At 40.6% G+C, this 20,251-nt stretch overlaps 1 protein-coding gene across 35 annotated transcripts in view; it reads right to left on the reverse strand.

Annotated features, from left to right (window-relative positions):
- The window catches only part of tns1b (tensin 1b), a 172,524-nt gene that overhangs the window by 138,900 nt on the left and 13,373 nt on the right, over nucleotides 1-20,251 (reverse strand). For 4 of the 35 annotated variants that reach the window (XM_078939409.1, XM_078939407.1, XM_078939389.1 and 1 more), the window contains exon 1: nucleotides 7,323-7,498. The exons of 27 other annotated variants lie outside the window; for them this stretch is intronic. In XM_078939409.1, the coding sequence (XP_078795535.1) occupies nucleotides 7,323-7,337 (15 nt within the window). In that variant the 5' untranslated portion in view covers nucleotides 7,338-7,498. Of the gene's footprint in view, nucleotides 1-3,205; nucleotides 3,524-7,257; nucleotides 7,499-20,251 lie in introns of those variants that run through there. 4 more of the 35 variants (XM_078939415.1, XM_078939412.1, XM_078939414.1 and 1 more) reach the window with 3 other exon arrangements.

Below are 20,251 nucleotides of genomic sequence, written 5' to 3' on the forward strand. Positions count from 1 at the left end.
TTGGAAAATAATTCTTAAATAGGCATAGACTGTAGTTGTGAATCTGATCTTGTGTTTGTGTGAGCCTGCAACAGACTGGCCATCTGTCCCAGGTGTACCCTGTCTTTTTTAGAGAGTAGCTGGGACATAGGCTCCAGCAGCCCTGTGACTCAAACAGGAAAATGGATGGATGGGCTGTAGCTCTCTGAGGCTTGTAGACAGCAGAGGAACAATGTGTGTCTGACAGAATGGAAGCATATCTCTTTGTCTTAAGTACTTTGAAACAAAAATGTTGGGAAGCCCATCATGTATGCAAGTTTGAGGCTGCTAAAGCTTGACTTAGCCTTTGGAGTTTATAACAGGTGTTAAGATGCATAAAATTAAGTATAAAATCTTAAATCACTTTAGGAAAACTGTAAATTTGACAGGGCTATTGAAAGGAGATCATGCCCAAAACTCACAAAAAAGAGGTGTACTGGACAGCATTTTGGACGCCATCAATAAAGGTCTGAGCTTGAAAGGTCCAATATGTACATAACAACAGCTTCTGATGACTTAAACTCCAGTAGAGACAATTGTTGTGTAGTTTAAGACACAGAAAGAAAGACATGCAGTAGCAAAACATAACATGGAGCAAGTGTGTTTGTTGTAAATAGGATGTTTGTATAAAATGTCTTCGGAATAATACTTAGCAAACAACTTTTTTCAATACAAAGATGACACATGTCAAGACATTTTCTTTTATTATTTCAGCAAATTAGACCTGAAAAACAGTATTCCACTGCGTTATCATCCGCTTTAACCCTTGTGCTATCTTAGATGACCCCACCCTTACATTGACGTGTTCTCCCTACCATGGCAAAGGTGGATAAAGGTGGAAAGATTTCATATAATCCATGGACACCAGTGAGGTTCACAAATCATTGAAGAAAAAAGGTTCAGCGCACTGTCTAGTGGGTCTAGATGACCCAACTCCCAATGTTAAAGTGCCTAGGATAGCACAAGGGTTACAGATTGTTCAGACATGCAGCACCAACTAATGGACACTTTTCAAACTGCAACCAACCTGCTCATTTAGGTCATTTGAAAGGTAAAAAGTGAAATGGGATCAGTGCATGTCTGGCAGTACAAAGAACGGTTGTTGCAATAAAAAGTCATCATTTTTCCAACTTTTGTATCATTTTGGTCTTTTTAGGCTGACCAACTTCCATTGTGTGGATTAGTGGTGGATTATGAGACAAAAAACACACTTTGATGAGTGGGGAGTGAAGCCTCAGGCGGATCATCGTCCTTGGACTTAGAAACATTTAATTTTTCAGGTGAGAGGCATAAATGCTGCAGAAAGTAGATTTAGAAAAAGAATAAAAGGAGAACAAAGTTTTGGTCAAAGATTTCTATCAGCAATTAAAACAAAACACATAAAATGTGCTGTTCTAGAGATACGTAGACTGACAGGTAGGTAATAGATAGCCACCAAGATAAAGAGAGAGTGTAAACAGCAGAGGGGTGGATTGTCATCTTGGCTGACATCCTAGAACCTGTTAGATGCAGGGGGGACTTCACTTGTCAACAACAAGCTGGGGGAGGAACACACCCCAGCAGGCCTCCAATCCACATACACTAGCTCACAGGCGCACACACCCTTTCCCACCCATCTGTTGAAAACAATATAGACCCCGCGCCCTCCCCCTGTAGAACACTCACATGTGCAAACACGTTTTCCTCTGTTCTGCTGCATAACTAAGAGGAAGCACTGTCCGCCCAATGCTCGAGCACACGGCTCCATAAAAGATACAATAACAGCAGAACATGCTATGCAACAACAAGCTTTGAACAACAATGGATGATGAACAAATCAAAGGAATAAAACTTGGTTGTGCATATTCCATGCAAAGAAAAATCTGAATAGAATACAAAGGACTTGAGATTAAAAATACTGGACTTTTTCTCTTCTTTAAAGTGTGCAATAAATTCCCACAATTAACCCATAAGAGACAGAGCTAAATCAAAGTATTGAGACTACAAAGTTAGAGATCTTAAGAAAGAACAATTAAGAAGTAGGTTACAGTGAAAAGGTCAAGTGATGGATTATTTAATGTCTAAGAAATGATAAATCAGGGTGATGCATAACACAAGTTTCAGGGATGTAAAGATGTTAGATTATGTGACATTTCATAAATATGTGCAAGAAAAAAGGGTAGAGTTGATAGTTTTAAAAATCTAAACTATATCACTGTTTAAAGAACCTTGTTGAGATGTTTTTCCCTAGCTAACCAGCAGTGGGTAGACTTACAGTTTCAGCGCCTATGAATTAACATATTTAACATAATCATGTAGGAAAAAAAGAAACAAGTCCACCTTGGCAGGTCTCTCATTGTGAGCTGCACTATTATTTCATTTTAACAGTCATTTGAAAATTATAAAACACAAAGATTTTGATATTGGTGATCAAACTACTAGATTTCATAAGTCTCTTATGTTTTCAAAGCTTTTCAATGTCACTGACGGTCTGTCATTCGTGCTCTGAATGTTCCAGAACGTCATTAAGCTTATAAACGAGCACAAGAGGAAGGATGACGTAGTGTCTTCAGTCCAACTAATAAAGAAATTTCAAGGTGAATGAGATGAGTCTGCAAAGGGAACAGATGAGCTTTCTGCACTCACTTCTTACATCTATTGGTAATGAAATGATATCAATGACACATAATATCACATATTAAGTAGAAAACTGATGAGAAGATCATTCGTTGGCATAAAGGGTCAATAACATTTTCTCAAATGTTCCCGAAATGTTCCAAACGAATAGACGAATGTCCAATAAATTTACAATGCTAAGATTACTGCATGAATGCACACAAACGGCACAAGAACTTTCTAAGAATTAGTGAAGATAAGCAATATTACAGATTGAAGTAATAAAGACGGGTATAATTCAAAGTCTGGGAAAGACATAAAAATCACTTTTTTAACCAACTATACACTCTTAAGAAGATTTCAGCTTTTTAATCTCAAATGACTTCTTATCCTCTAATTGACCAGACCTGTTTATAAGTTTTTAGTAGGATATATGCAGATATGAAAAGTTGTATAAATTAGTTCAGCTTATTTGCACAAAAAAATGCAATCATTAACTTCACTAAAATACATTCAAGAAAAAAGCAAATGAAAAAAAACAACAACAAAAACTCAAGAGTAATGTTGGTTTGAGTGAAATAAATATAAATACCTTTTTCTTGCCTTTCCAAAATGGGAAAATGCAGAAGAGAAATAATTTTGTCCAGCGGAAGACGGTGGTGAGACACCATCCAAGAATGCCCATCCTCTCCTAAAAGTCTCCTTAGATCCTCTTCTCTATCACCTGTCAGCTCCAGCTGTCTTTTCCTTTTAAACTTGTTAAACATCCAAACACACTAACAGCTGTTCCTTCAGAAACTATTGAGATTAATTTTATCTCAGGCACATTTCCACAGGTATTACAGGCTGTCGTTTTTCACAAAGTATTTTTTGGGTCTTCCTTAGAAAGATCCATCCTTTTTTCATGTGTGGCGTCCCTTTGCATCCTTCCACCCTTCATCTGTCCTCTCCCATTCTCTGGATGCACCAGGATCAGCCATTCAGAGCATGAGGAGGAGACATGATTAGAAGCAGAGAAAGACAGAAGTGGGCGGTGGTGCTGTGGGTCAGCCAGAGTACTCTAGCATGGAAGAGGCACTTAAAGTGATGAAGAAAAGGGCGAGGGGTTGTCAATTTAATGTAAAAGAGTGGGTGGAGGCTTTCTGTTGTAAAAAAAAAAAAAAAAAAAAGAACTATCGATTACCAATGTGTTGAGTGGAGTAAATAAAAAAAATGTCTGTTAATGGAGCTAATTTGGGGGTTAAAGTGTAAAGAAAAAAAGCAAAATGCATAAAGATTTTTTTTTTTAGATTTCAAAATAGGTTTCCAGTCTTGATTTCTGTTCTGTTGTCCGTTTCAAGAATTTAGATGAGATATTGGGAGTTAAAGGTCACTGTTCCTTAGAGAGCATGAAATGAAATGGACAGTCTAGCTGTTTATAGAGGATTGTTTGGGTCACAGCTGGCAGTTGTGCAGTAGATTGATTAGTCAAATGCAATAACTGTCCTGAAACAATCAGTACAGAAAAAAGATAGGTTATCAGCATTAGATTGATCTGTACCCAGGACCAAACCCATCATATATTTCCAAAACTATATCATATCTGACTTTAAGCAATTAAAAAAATGCAAACATCCTATTATGTGCAGAATCCTCACAGTTCTGAGGAAGCATGGTGGCACCAATGCTTGTAACATTCGTAGAGATGATAAATGCTCGTTTTATTCTCGTTTGTTCTCCGCCTTAACTTCATGATGTTTTTTCATATTTCTTTAAAAACAAGAATAACATTGTCATCTCTATTTATTTTCTCCTTTCCTGGACTAATGAGAGACAGCAGTATCGCTGAAAGTGGCAGTCATTCAGACGCACCTCCTGCACTGGACGCACACTCTAGCAGCATCTCTGGTTGATCCCGTCAACCCAGAGATAGGAACATGTTTGACGGCGCATTTGTAAAACTCTCTAAAATAAAAAGTACTACTCTGTTGACATCGTCCATGTCTGTCATGTTGTAGCAATGGGCCAATTAAATCGAGGCATGGGGTTTTTTAACACACTTTTGGACACACATCTAGGAGAAAATTTGACCCATATAAAAACAGAGAGGGTGAAAGCTAATTTGATGCGCAAATTGTGTGAAAATCTTTATGCACTTCTAGCAAATAAAAGACTATTTACAAACTATAACTCTCTCAAACCGCAGCAACAAAAAATGCAGAGTAAAGAAGAAAAAATACGATATACTGTACCTACCTTGCGATACATGAATGGATTTACTTGATTGGTTAAATACTTGAAGCCGGCTTAAGATTGTTTTGGCACATTCAGGGTAACTATTTGTTGCAATTTTCTATGTCTTTTGCGATATGCATTGTTCTGCCTTTCAGGCACATTTTTCAGGTATGTTTGTACAGAGACTTTTATTGTGAAACCGCCGCTTTTATTTTGGCGAAGTCACATCAGGTGGACATGCTGGAAGGTAAACCAGTGGAGGAGAAAAGCCGGTTGATGCTTGCATTCAAAACCCGCTGAACTTTTGGTTGATCCCCTACAGAAGCAACACATGAAGGTATTTTTGTGGGTTTAAAGGAGTTTTAGGAAGTTTTAATGATTTAAATCTAACTTATAAGTTTTAAAGTTAAACATAATGCTGAGCTGTAGGATGTGTGCAGTTAAGCATATTGTTTGTGTTTCATGACGGCTAAAATGCTCAATTCATTTGTTTAAGGTTATTTAAAAGGACTGCTATTTGACTGTTTTTATTTCTGTATTCTTTACAGTTTCACTTTTGTACACCAGATGACAAGCGTGTTAATTAAACCACCTTCAAAGAGGACACGTCTTGTTTTTTGTTGGAGTAATGTTTAGCTAGCTATCTAGCTGAAAGCGATGTCACATTTCAGCGAGGACAGTATATGCATATTGCACTGCTTAATTGCGATAAGAATAAATTTGCGATTTATTGTGCAGGCCTATACAAGTCGCACTTTTAAGAGAAATTCAACAAAATGCGGGAACAAGAACCAACATTTCATATTGAATGACAAATAATAACGACAAAATTGATAACAGCAATAGAAACATAGGAGGAAACTAGTATATTAGCGCAACATGTGAAAGATTATTCAAATGACCACATACTAAGAACATGCTAACAAATCAACTAGAATCTTTATATAGCGTCAAAAAAATAATTCCATTGAATTTTTCCTCCTCTGCCAAGCTGGTGTAAGACTGAGCAGCGTCTCTTCTGCTATAAGACAAATACTGATAGACATACAAACAGTGCCCTCTAGCGGTTGTTGCTTTTTTTTAAATCACGTATAAGTCGCACCTGAATATAAGTCGTACACCCAGGCAAACTATGCAAAAAAAAAAAAAAAAAAACGCTACCTCTACTCTGAAAAATGAAAATTATCTATACAACGACTTAACCAATGTGAAAAAGCTACAGTAGCAGATAAAATTACAATATATAAAACGGGAGAGGTCTTCAATTTCCAGTTGTCAAATTTAAAAGCATCTTTCATACAAAAAGAACAACTGGACTGAATGCAGTTGGACAATCAGAATTAATTAAGATCTAATTTTATTTTTTATTTTTTGGCTTTTGTGGTAAGATTTATGGCAACTGATGTTATGACTTAGAGCTTAACAAATAAACTGAATTAAAATTTGAAAAGAAACAGACGATTTCATCTGTGATACAGACAAAATAAACCATCTCAAACTCCAGTTCAAAAAGGAAAACAACAGTTGAACATGTTAATAGAAAAAGTTGAAACTCAAAATAATGCTGGACACATTCTTATGCGGGAGCAAAGAAAACATGTGAAGTTATTTCTGTAAACCTTGTTGTCTATTATTTTAATATGGGGTCATCTGGGCAATGGGCTTTGAAAAAAAGGGCTCATGTGCTCTCACATCTGTCATTGTGAAAGTCAACACAGTTGTAAAGCAATTAACAGTCCAGATGCTTCCATATCAGAGAGCAGGATGGGAGGAGCATAAAAGAGAGAACGCAGCCAAATGGATAGAGACCACACCACATTTGAATGAGGTCAAAAACACAATAAGGTTCAAAGTTTATGACATTTACAGAAGAAAACAATGTAGAGATATAGTAAAGAAGTCACCTATTTTAGATAAGAACAATTTCAGATAGTTAAATTAGTTGGAAATGTTTGACAAAAACTTTAACGTAAATAACAAGTTGTGCTAAACTCCTGCATGAACATGCCTTCCCTCCTTTTTACAGAGGTGATCAGTTTTCAGTAGTTGGGATTAGGACCCCACACATAGTAAATGAGCCGTGCCTAATTAACACCAAGTCTGTAACAGCTCACACTTAACTTCAAAACAGAGTCATTATTCAGTCAACATCACATCTGCTCACAACTTTGACCACAAAGCCTGACTTGTGTTGTATTACATCTCATGTCACTTTTTTGCTGTTACAAAGGATTCGATAAACAGAAGATGATGAAAACTACAACTCTACAGATTATATTAAGGATTTTACTTTAACATTTCAGTCAAGATAGCATTATGCTTTAATAAAAAAAGCTGTCAGTCAAACCACATCTACAAATAGGTTTGCGTCATCCTGTGGAAAGGTTTCAAAGGCAAAAGAGCAAGTTTTAACAATTCAAGCTGACTGACCGTGAGGTGTGTGTGCAACTCTGACCACCCACAGCTCAGAAATGACGTGTTGGAGCAGAACTCACCAGCCAGAGGGACATGGCAGAGTTTTCTTTGAAGACACCTGGAGCAGTAATTCCCTTTCACAACGCTGCTAAGCACTCTGTTACCTTTTTATTTCTAGAATTAACCAGACTGTGCGACTGTCCCTCAAAGTTGGATGCACTCACAAAACAGAGCCCAGCAGTCTGGCCCTTATCCTGACACACTTCCTGAGCTGCATTGTTAGAGAGGAGAGAGGAAACACGCACACCATGGAAAGCAAGTGTCAAAAGATCATAACATGGAAAGTGAGAATAACAAAAGGGTTGTTTGTCTTAAACCAAGTTCTTTTACCCAGCAAAGTCAGCATTTAAGCTACACTAAAAACCAGAGTGAACCTGTTTTCCAGCAAACGTTCTTGAAAAATCTAAATACTATAGAGCTCCTTTAAAGACCCACTCCAATGAAAATCATCTTCTTTGGGCATTTTCTGATGAAGGAGGATATAAAAAGAAAATTTAGCTTAAAAATGCATTTTTGAGTGTTTCTTTTTTCAAATCGTTGTGATTTGGGAGCAGAGAAGAAAAAAATGCCGTTTGAAAAAGATCACATTTATTACATAAAAAGTACACTGAGTGAGCCACAATTCCAGTGCATCCACCTGCAAACAAAAAGATCCTTATATGCCTTCATTGTGGCATCTGGGTCTAATCTGTACGGCTAGATAGCGCCGATATTGCTCTGCATAATGGTTGGTGTTTGGGGTGTGAGGGGCTGTAAGCTAGCAGGAGTGCACTTAAACAGAGGGGTGACAGAAAGTGGGGGTAGGGTTGCTCCACGCCAGTAATTCCACCCACAACTCAGAGGCAAATTTCTAATGAACTACTGTCACTCTACTGTCAAAATGGAATCATCACACTGGAAACGCTTTCACGATGATCAGAGTGGAAATTTAATGTTTTCGTGAGTTTCTGATAGTGATGTGCAATATTCATAGGTGTGTGAAATCAAAATGCCTTTATGATGCAAATATATCATAGAAAGCTTAGTATAAGTGCTTTGCTAGAAACCTCAAGTACGTCCTTAAAAGTTACATCTTAAACATTCTTTATAAAATGTGTCAAGTCAAAACTGAACAAAAGTTCTCAGGAATAAAAAAAGCATCTCTGCCAACTCTGGATATTCTCGGATACTTGAACTAACAGAAAAGTAGACTTAGGGCAGTAATTCTCCTAATCAATATAAAGATGCAACCATTTTGGCTTGTGTTTCAAGGCTGAGTCTATGAAATGAATAAACATGAAGAATGCCTTTGCCAAAAATAAACTTCACAAAGGAAGTGTGTGTTTGACTAAGACTTTTGAGAAAATGTGTCAACTTTGATTGAGAAGGGGATTTTTTTCTTTTTTAGAGCAGAGCATGCAGGTGCTGAGCAGCAGGAATTGCATGGGACATTAACATCCACCAGCTTGTTTTTCTTTTTGGCTTTTAAAAGGTTTCAGTGACAAAAGTTGTTGTTGATGGAAGAACGGTGGAGGTCTACTCTGAGAGGAAGAACCCTTCCTTTGGACATTCTTCATCAGCCATTAAAAGGTAACTTTCTACAACATACCAGTGATAGTAAGAATGTACCACGTGAAGTAATGCATTGCAAAAGGGTTTTTCTACTACAGGTAACTGAGAACATATCTGTGCATGTATAAGTAGATATAGGGTCCTATTACCATGTCTGTGTTGTTAGCTGAGTTAAACCTAAATAAGAATCATTCACCTCAAAGCTTCTCTAATACCCCCTCCGATAGATCAAAGTCTGCATTGTGTACTCGGTTTTAACATAGGAGGATACTTTCTAGCCAATTGTTATTGCTCCTTTAAGCGCAAAGCCATGTGTGAAGACTGCGTGAAGGGGTGTGTCGGATCTTTGCGTTGTGCGAGTTGTCTTCCCTGGCATTTAGGTCAGCAACAGCGAAGAGGCACGGCTTTTACTTGGAAACACATGCTGCATGAGCTCATCCTGACATTCCTGATTGAATTACGTTCGAACCAAATAAAGTTAGTCAGACTTAAAATGCAGAGAAGATTTTGTAAGCTTTCCTGCAATGACAAATCCCATCATGGACTGCCCCCTGCTGGTCTCTTACAGCAACAATTTAAGTATAGAAAAGAATCCTAGTTTTTGTTTTAATTTTGCAAATCAAGGATTGTTCTTTTTTTTTTTAAATCTAAGTAATAAGGAGTCACACGGTCAATGGAAAGGTAGTTAAGAATGTACTTTAATACAACAGCATTACTCATTAATTTATTCATTTTCTAAAAACAGAAAGGTCAGCATTTTTTAAACAGAAAGGATGTTGACGTTTCAATAGTCTCATGTTTGCAAGAGTTTCCTATTTTCCTTTAAGCCTTATAACAGCAATTTGAGTTTAACTTTTTCACTAGAAAGTACTCAATTAGATTCAATGCTTAATTTATATGACTTTCAGACTTATTTAAAAAAAGAAAAAAAAGAAACATGTTTCAGACTTATTTCACTATATCAATTTTATGGGGAGAGTTCACGCAAAATATCTTTGAGGGTGATACACTGAGCTTCCTCTACTTTTTTGAATTTTACAATTTCAACCCATTACAAAAAATTCCCAAATTTCAAACTGTGAAGTCATTAAATATTTTACATTTTAACCGAATCATTCTCAACAGGAAGACAATTTATTTTTAGCTTACATTCATATCCCACAACCCTTCTGATGTTCTCTTTTTTTTTTCTTGCATGTTTTAATATTCTGAACTCAATCTTGCATTGACTTTGGTTCTTTAAGGCCCACTCCAATGAAAGTCATATTTTTGGTGTTTTTAACATGATTTTCTCATAATGGAGTACATATGTAAACAAAATTAAGATTAAAACTGCATTTCTGAGTATTTCTTTATATAAATTGCGGTTATCAGGAGCAGACGAAAAACTACAGTTTAAAAAAGCTTGAAGAGGTGACGTTCAAAATACAATTGACAGGCCATAGGCTCCCTGCTCCACTCCAGTCCAATGTATCCACTTGCAGACAAATAGTATTTGTGTATGTATTTGTTTTCCTCATCTGAGCTTACATCTGGCTCTAAACTGTTCGCCTGGATAGCTGCAACATTGCTTGCCATTTTTGTTGCAACGCTAATGTTAAATTGGGGGTTCGAGGGGCTGTAAGCTAGAGGGAGAGCATGTAAACAAAGGGATGATGGGAAGTCAGCACAGGCTCACTCCGCGTCTCAGTCCCACCCACAACTTGAGGTGAATTTCTGATGAACTACTGCCGCTCTGCAGAAACTATGTCCTAGAAAACAACAAGCAACAAGTTTTTCATTTTGGCTAAAACTGTAACGGTTTCAGTTTCTTTTACTTGTTTGGTTCTTTGTTGTTTCTGTGTAGGTTTGAGTTAACTTCCTGTTTTATTTTGTAGTATTTCCTGTTTTGTTATAGTTTTCGAGTTTTACCTTTCCTCATCAGTCCTGAGTGTTTCCACATGTCTTGTTGCCTTGCATGTATTTAAGTCTTGTCTTTCCCTTCCTCCTGTGCTGGTCCATAGTCTGTTATCATGTTCTTCCCTGTTTTTGAGTATTTTGATTTTTCAAGTCCTTTGAGTGTGCCTTCCAGTTGCAGTGGTTTTGTTTTTGTAGTTCGTTTTAGTTTATTAAATGCCTTCTTCCTGGAACTCCTGCCTCCTCTCCTCTCTGCGCCTGGGTACTTCCCTTCTCCCCCATAACAAAAACGTTACGCATGTTCGCTTATAGTTTTTTTTTTTTTTTTTAACTTGTCCTGTCCAACAGCTAGGCAGGCAGATGAGAGCTGAGGGCCTCTTGTGTTGGACATATTTTACTTTACCAAGAGGGGTTATTAATCTTCAGACAAACCACAGGTATGTCTGGATAAACCCCTTTTGTAATTAAGGCCAAACTTTATTAATTTCAACCATGTTTGAGTATTTTGGGTGTTGGACCGGACGGAAAAGGAAAGAAGGGAAGAAGAGAGGGATGTTAGAGGGGGGGGGGGGGGGGTGATAGTGAGAGGGGGGGGGGGGGGTACGACCATGAAGCAGCATAGAGCAGACAGGTTTACTGGTTGTTTATCATTACGGTACGGTTCAAATGTAGTACAAAAAGGGCGGGGCCTGTCCACACACGCACTGAAATGTTATCAACATACCTGCTAGCTGCAAAAATGTCCACATGTCAACATGTACACAAAACAGATAGTGTTCACAAACGCATACCTATGCCTTTAAACCAACCAGTGTGAAATCTTTCATTCATTCAATCATGCAAACTATTAGTGCAAAGGTGAGCTAACACCTGTGCTCAGGTGAGTGTTTATGTTCTTCTAAAATGGATGGTGGAATGTGAAAAGAAGGAGGAGGAGCGCCCAGCCACCCCCACACCCAGACCCCCGCCGCAGCAGCAGCGGCAGCCGGAATCCCCCCAACGCCACACGGGAACAGGCAGGGAACAACCGCCCCCCCGGGCGACCAAGACCGCCACCCAGGCCAGGGCCAGCAGGACCGCTGCGAGGCCCCCAGACAGGGCTCCAGACTGCAACCAAATGGTCGCATTTTGCGACTAAAATTTGAGAGTGTGCGACTGAATTTTACATCCAGTCGCTCATGTGCGACCAGTAAATTTGCCTCCCCCACCCTACGTATTTTTTATACATTAAACATGGAAGGGCACGTCAATGATCAATGAAATAATCAATGAGACGCGAGCGCACACACACACACACACACACTCGCGCACATACTCATGAAACGCGAGCACACACTCGCGTGACGCCTGTCTGTGAGGCGGCCACTGCGTGTGAGAATAGGGAAAGTCACTGTAAGTGGCTAAATGCGTGGAGGGGGCGGGGCCTAGAGATAATCGAGCGCGCGTAAACATCTGTGGGAAGGAAACGGAGACAAATATCATCACAACCTGATATGTGCGCGCGTCTGAGCTGTGAGCAAGCAAACTATTGATTCGTTCTTCCGACCTGCGGCTAGTGTACCAGTGCCAGAGTCTGCAGCAGGGGTCTCAAACTCGCGAAGCAAACCACTGCTCTCATGCACACGCGTGGGGTGGTCAGCTGAGGAGCATAAACGTCCCACACCTACATGTGTGACAGCTAACGGGGCTCTAACATTAAACACGTGCGAGCAACAACACGATTTAGTCTTAGTCACATTTAAAACACGTGGGGAAAATGCAACGATAGACGTGTTTAAGATGAACCAGCGCCGCGCCTGGATAGTTGGGGTGACCAGGAGGGGGGGCGGGGGGGGGGGGGGTGAAGGCGAAGCTGCAGCCAGACTTAAGGAGAACAGGAAGTTGTTGTCCTTAACATTCAATTTAGTTTTAATATGCCTCTTCCCCTTAGTATGATCTGTGATTTGTGATATATCTTTTATAATTATTTTAATGTTTTGTAATGTATGTAGCCTTTTTTTAATCAGTTGGCATATTCAATTATTTTAATTGATCACTGAACTACAAAAACCCATCAGGACACATGTCCCATAATGCATTGTTTTGTAGTCTGTAGGGCAGCTTTCAGTGCAGTACTAAATTTCCAGCTGTGTTCGCTCAGGTTTGCCCCTTGCTCCCACCCCTTTCTCGTGATATTTTTGTTTTGATTGACATGTGATGTTGGAGCAAAAACAAAAATATACATCTCACACCAGGTGATCTGCGCAGCGTTGCGTCCATCTGGTTGATCTCAAACACGCTTATTGTGCATCTTGGCTGTACTTATTTGGTGTCACCAAGATGAATTTCCATCCCCTAATGTTTACATACATTTAAGTATTGTTTGTAACTGTGAAATGACTGAAAGGTTACTACGGTAATCACTTTGTTACTAAAAACATTTTTTTATTCTAAATTTATGGTATTTTGTTTACTATTTGTACTGTCATGACAGCGATGGTGCTGTCAGTTTACCTTGTTGCTGCATCTTCAAAAGTGCAGGATAAAATGTGACACTGGATTTGAAACAGCACATTGTAATTTCTGCATATATTATTAAAGTATTTATTAGTAATACAGTGGAAATTAGTAGATTTGGTTAGAATGTTTATTTACAGTATGCGCCCCTAAATATTCTGGTTGTGCCCCTAAAATTTTCAGTTGGGGGCCACTGTGCTCCTAGTGAAAAAAGTTAGTCTGGAGCCCTGCCCCCAGAGCCAGAGAGCAGGGAGGCGCGGAGGGAAAGAGAGTGCCGCCCCAGTCCAACCAGGAAAGCAGCCCCCCCGCCGCGCCGGGAGAGCCCAACGCAGGGCCCCACCGGAGAAGGACGCCCACAGCCCCAGACGAGCACCCCACCACCACCCAGGAGTTCCGGGCATTCCCCCGCCCCAACCCCATGTACGAGCCAGGACCCCCCAAGGGAGACCCGCTCTGCACTCCAGGCAGCCACCCACCCGGCCCACGGTTGGTCCAGGGAGGAGAAAGGCAGGGGCCCGCCGCCGCCGCCCAGGAGGGGGGAACCCCGGGGGAAAAAGGGGGCCCACAAGGGGTGTTGTAAATATGGCCCGACCAGGCTCGGCCACTGTTGGAAGTTTGGCGGGGCCCAGCGCTCAGGGGCAAGGACCAGGACCCACCCCCCAGGGACACGAACATCCCCGGCTCAGGTGTAATGTGAACCCCCCCACCGTGCGGAGAGAGCACCGCCGGGCCCAGGAAGGCGGCACCCAGGGGACACGGCCGCCGTCGCCAAGGGGCCCGCACCCCCCACCAGGGAAGGGGTAGGGGACAGATGGACCCAGGTCCCACCTTCCTTGCAAAATCCGTGTGCGTGTATGTGTGTTTGAGAGGGTGTGTGTGTGCATGTGTGTGTGTTTATGTTGGAATGTATGTATTGAAGGGGGAGGGGTGTGTGTACTAAGGGGGGTGCAGTTAAAATTGGCGAGTAGGGCACTAAGGGGACATCTCCTGATTACTCACAGTGATGTCCCCTCACCCTCCCCACCAAGGGGCCCTAAATGTCTAAGGTGCGGTTAAAATTGGTGGGTAGGGTGCTAGGAGGACATCTGCTACTTGCTGGCAGTGATGTCCAAGCACCCCCCCTACGCTTATAGTTTTTTAAATCCGTATGGCCAATGCATTTTTCTTGGCCAAACTGATGAAAGAAGGGTTAGGATTACCGTAGGTTAATACGTGCTAACAACATTTAGCCATGGATGAACTTGATCTGGAATTACATCAGACATGCACATGCAATATGTGCGCGCGCACAATTGCGCAACAGTACGAGCACAATTGATTAATCCCTGCGCACCATTTAGCAATGTGTGCACTGTGCGCACAGTTTATCAGATTTTTATTTTTAAAAACTGACACTTGGAGGGCTCCGTAGTAAACAGCAAACTCTGTATCTTAAGCTCAGAATTGTATGTATGTTTGCCTGTGTTTGCCTGTGTGTGGTACCAGCGTGGCCGTTTCGCCTGTCAGTTTCATACGAGATACACCCGTTAAACCTCAGAGCTGCATTTTTCCACAGCACCCACAGTAACCCTTGGCAATGGTGAGTCTGGCCAGAAGCCGGGAATTATGCAAATTTAAATCACACTCAACTGGCCACATGACTGTCTGTGTGTGTAAACTGCAGGGTTTCACATTTCACCTAAACTTTACTAGTACCAGTGCCCTTTTGTCTTTTTTAATTAAATTAACTTCTCTGAGGCAGAACATGTTGAAGGAAATTCACGGCACATTTAACAGCCATCTTTTGTGGCACAGAGGTGGTTGTTTACATTGTTTACTTTGGGACCATCCAAAGATTTGGAACAAAAGAGACTATCTTTCATTAAACTTTATAACTTTGTAACTTTTGACTTTAATTTGAATGGGACGTGGCACATTATCTCCACTGGCTAATGCAAAATAATCCCTCAATAGCCCAGTCCCAATTTTTGTCAGGCCCCATGTTGTGATTTTAATCTGCAAGAAAAAAGAAAAAAGCTTCATACTGTCCAACCAGTCAAATCAGTCCCTTTAAATAAAGACATCCCTTTAATGAGCCTGAAATTAGGTGTTTGTAGATTCTTTACAGTGAAATGAATTCATGCTAAATATTTCAAACATGTTGGTCTTGGTCATGGACATAGAGGGAATGAATCACCTGTTTCTACACAAGATAAATAAACCTAAAATGGAAAGGGAACATTGAAGAATACTACGCAGATTAACAAAAACAGGGTACGGAATAAAGTCAAGCTTGAAGCTATGTTCGATTCACCCATTGGACAACCCAGTGGCCAATCAAAAAAAACAACATACTTTTTTGGCATCTGAACTACTTTTGAGACAACGATGTATTAAAGATCTCTCTCTCCCTGATTTGAAAAAAATAATCAGTCCTTCAGAGTCGTCATGACTTATAGTGCAATAAACTTTAAAAAAAGGATTTTCTTTGTGTAAAGTTTGATATTTTTATATGGAACTCTTCACAAACTTGAAAGCATCTAGATGGTTCAGTTGGTTAAGCACAGGACTGGCACATGGGAAACCAGGGTTTGATTTCCAGTTTACGGATGAACATTCAGCAATGTCTCTCTATTGCATCAAGTAGAGTCTCAGACTAACAGTGATGTCAGGGCTCCAGACTGCAAAATTTGAGAGTGTGCGACTGAATTTGACATCCAGTCGCACATGTGCGACCAGTAAATTTGCCTCCCCCACCCTACGTATTTTTTTATACATTAAATGTGGAAGGGGCACGTCAATGGTCAATGAAATAATCAATGAGACGCGAGCGCACACACACGCAGGCAGACACACACTCGCGCACATATTCATGAAACGCGAGCACAGACACTCGCGTGATGCCCGTCTGTGAGGCGGCCACTGGGTGTGAGAAGCATAAGTCACTGTAAGTGGCTAAAATATGTGGAGGGGGCGGGGCCTAGAGATATTCGCGCGCGCGTAAACATCTGTGGGAAGGAAACAGAGACAAATATCACAACCTGATATGTGCGTCTGAGCTATGAGTAAGTGAACTATTGATTCGTTCTTCCGACCTGCGGCTAGTGTACCAGTGCCAGAGTGTACAGCAGGGGTCTCAAACTAGCGGCCCGCGGGCGATTTGCGGCCCCCAAGATGATATTTTGCGGCCCCCGCCTTAATATGAAGGTTTAATGTTACTGCAGCCCGCCAGTTTTAATGAATGACACTTTTTCATTGTGTTGCACGGAGATGACCAACCAATCACAGTGGGGGCGGGACAATGACAGGGCTTAAAAGCAGGACACCTGACAGCCCCCCTCCTTCCCCAGACCACATGAAGGAGTTCCTTACTTTCCTGTATCTCTTCGCTCGTTATTTTCTAAATACATGCAGTCCGTGCTGAACTTTTCTCTGGGTCACACAGACCCGGAGGAAGGTTAAGTTTTGGTTACGATTACGGCGGCGCATCAAACGGTTTATGAACGGCTGATACGGCAGCACACCGCCCCCGCGGGAGATGGTCAGCTGAGGAGAATAAATGTCCCACACCTACATGCGTGACAGCTAACGGGGCTTGAACTTTAAACACGCTCGAGCAAAAACAACATTAGTTTCAGACACACTGAAAATACGTGGGGAAAATGCAACGATAGACGTGTTTGAGATGAACCGGCACCTTGTCTGGGTCGTCGGGGAAAACAGGCCGGGGGGGGGGGGGGGGGGGGGCTGGGCTGTGAGATGAAGGCGAATCTGCAGCAAGACTGAAGGAGAACAGGATGTTGGAATTGTCCTTAACATTCAATTTAGTTTTAATATTCTTCTACCCCTTAGTATGATCTGTGTTATTATATATTTATTTTATGATTATTTTAATGTTTTGTAATGCATGTAGCCTTTTTAAATGAATTGGTATTTTAAATTATTTTAATTAATCACTCAACTACAAAGACCATCAGGACACATGTCCCATAATGCATTGTTTTGTAGTCTGTAGGGCAGCTTTCAGTCAGTTCAGTTTTCAGCTGTGTCCGGGTAGGTTTGCCCCTTGCTCCCGCCCCTTTCTCGCGATATTTTTGTGATGATTGACAGTTGATGTTGGAGCAAAACCAAAAATATATGTCACACCAGGTGATCTGCGCAGCGTTGCGTCCACCTGGGTGATCTCAAACACGCTTATTGTGCATCTTGGCTGCACCTATTTGGTGTCACAAAGATAAATTTCCATCCGTTTTCTTTACTTATTTGTACTGTCATGACAGCGATGGTGCTGTCAGTTTACCTGTTGTTGCATTTTCAAAAGTGAAGAATAAAATGTGACACTGAATTAGAAACAGCACATTGTAATTTCTGCATCTATTATTAAAGTATTTATTAGTAATACAGTGGAAATTAGTACATTTGGTTATCATGTTGATTTACGGTATGCGCCCCTAAATTTTCTGGTTGTGCCCCTAAAATTTTCAGTTAGGGGCCACAGTGCTCCTAGTGAAAAAAGTTAGTCTGGAGCCCTGGATGTATTGTTGTGTGAAAGTCAAATCACTGCATCGAATTTTGTTAAACTTAGTAAACACACTCCTGATGGGGTAGATAAAAAGCAACTCATTCATCCCTTTTGTTTTGTCAATGGCCAACGTGCACATTTATGAGGGAAATACATTTTGGTTGAGAAAAACTGAATGACCATGTCCCCATTTGCTGGTTTCAAAAACCCCATATCATTAAAGTTGTGGGCTATAACCTTTACTTTAAAGCCACTTTAAAAACTGTCCTCAGATAAAACATAGTTCTGGGGGACTGTTTTGACTACAGGGGCAGTGTCTGTTGGGGAAAAAAAGGAATGCGTTTGCTATTTACTGGTTGTCTTCCTTTTTTTCATTTTAACTGAGGCTAAAATGGCAGACACACCCAGACTCTGAGCAAACAGTGTCATGTGGTTTCCTTCTGCAGATAAAAGAAGTCATGAAAGTTCAAATGTTTGGCCAGCCTCTGACATAACCCAGCACAAACAATCCTCTGCCATCTTGAAGTGTGGAGTTAAAGGCTTTAAACTCCACTAGAGTGTGAGAAAAAATCACTACATCAAGAGATTCTTTGACTGATAGGCATATAGATAGATAGATAGATAGATAGATAGATAGATAGATAGATAGATAGATAGATAGATAGATAGATAGATAGATAGATAGATAGATAGATAGATAGATAGATAGATAGATAGATAGATAGATAGATAGATAGATAGATAGATAGATTTTTCCGATGGGTTGAATAAAGCATCAGTTCAGAGAAAAAGTTCACCTCTTACCGCTTGTTTTTGTCCAAATGATGAAGAAAAAGCTTGTTTTAAAGAAGCCGCAGTGATACAAAACATTTAAGCTAGGTGACCGGAACTTCTTTTTTCACTGTGCGGTTATCCTGTGGTATATCACTTTTTAATGCACACCCAGCAGCCAATCAGAATCGAGTATTCACCCAAACCATGGAAACAGTATATATATATATATATATCACGGTTGACGGTTGACCTCCTGCTGCTTCATCAGTGCGGTGATCAAAAATCCCCCACAGCTCTAGTTTATGTCTTGTGAGCCACAAAAAAATGCGACTTCTCCTGTACCGATAGCAGAACCGCTGAGGTCAGATCTTACGGAGACTGCGGTCTTGAAGAATGTTGCCCTGGGGCTCGGTACTCTTCGCTAGGAAAGGGGGACGATGGAGAACAATCACCAAAGCGACCGCTTTGCATATGGCCAAAGACATGGTACCCATATTTACCGTGGAGAAGACAGGGTTTTTTAATTGAATTAAAACCTTAGACCCAGCTGTATTGTTAATCCTTTAGAAAATGGTGTTACTCTCAAGGCCCGTACACACAGGGACGAATATTCGCCAGGCGTTATACGCCAGCGTTTTTCGCCACATTTTTGTGTTCACACACAGGCGATTTTCGCTGACGATGAGCCGAGCGAACATGTAATTTCATTCCCTGACATTAGATGGCGCTTAATTCAAAACACAAAATACTCCTGTACACAAGGTGGCGCTGCGCAACTTTACGCTTCTTAAAGTCGCTTTTCACTCAGAAAAAGAGAGCAAGTATTTACGCGCTTGTCAGAATCATACAAAGAAAACATGAATATTTCAAGAACCAGTTGCTCCAACTGGTGCTTGGTTCGGGGATATTTTAGAATGTCCGTCATTATTTCTTTGCAGCAGTGTAGACGCTACTTGGCGTCTATCTTCTTCGCTGGTATATGTGCTCAGAAACGCAGTTTTGTGTTTGAGCGCCCCCAAGTTGTGTTTTACTGTAACTTCAGAAGCTCCAGACACGTGTGCAAAAGCGCCATTCTCATTGGTCGTATAGTTTTCGACGCGGCGCGTCAAACCAAAAAAACGAGCCCAAGGCGTTTTTTAAAAAGTGACGCTTTGACACGTGGCTTATTTTCGCGTCGGTGCGCACACTCACATTGGTGCCCTTTGTTTAGTCACGAGGCGTTAAACGTCGGCGAATATCGCGGGCGAAATTTGTCCCGGTGTGTACGGGCCTTCAAGGTGAATGTTAATCTCCTTTGAGTCTAGACTAAAAAGTGTGACTTAAAACACAGCTGGGACTTTGATCCCAAGAGTGTGTTCATTTATTTATTATTCATCCCAGAAATGGGGGTTACATTTGTCTTGCGTTTGATTAAATAAAAGCAAAATTTGTTTTAAGTTGTGCGCCATTTGTACTTATTGCTTTCCTTAAGTATGGGGGGAAAAAATCGGGTGATTGGAGTGGGCCTTTAAAAAAGTAAGAGCTAGTTAGCATGTTTCAACTTTTGTTTTTTTTACAGGATTTTAGTGGCATTTTAATTTTCACTTATGACTACATAAACTCTGAGTGACAAACTATAAAAGAGATTGCATCTGAGCAAAACTTTAGAGCTAACATAGAGTGATTATGTTTACATTTGGAATCTACTAAACAACATCCGACAACTTTTAAGATCTGATTTAGCAGAACTTG

Source organism: Oryzias latipes, chromosome 21, assembly GCF_053564925.1.
Source record: "Oryzias latipes strain Hd-rR chromosome 21, Olatipes_Hd-rR_3.1".
Taxonomy (NCBI): domain Eukaryota; kingdom Metazoa; phylum Chordata; class Actinopteri; order Beloniformes; family Adrianichthyidae; genus Oryzias; species Oryzias latipes.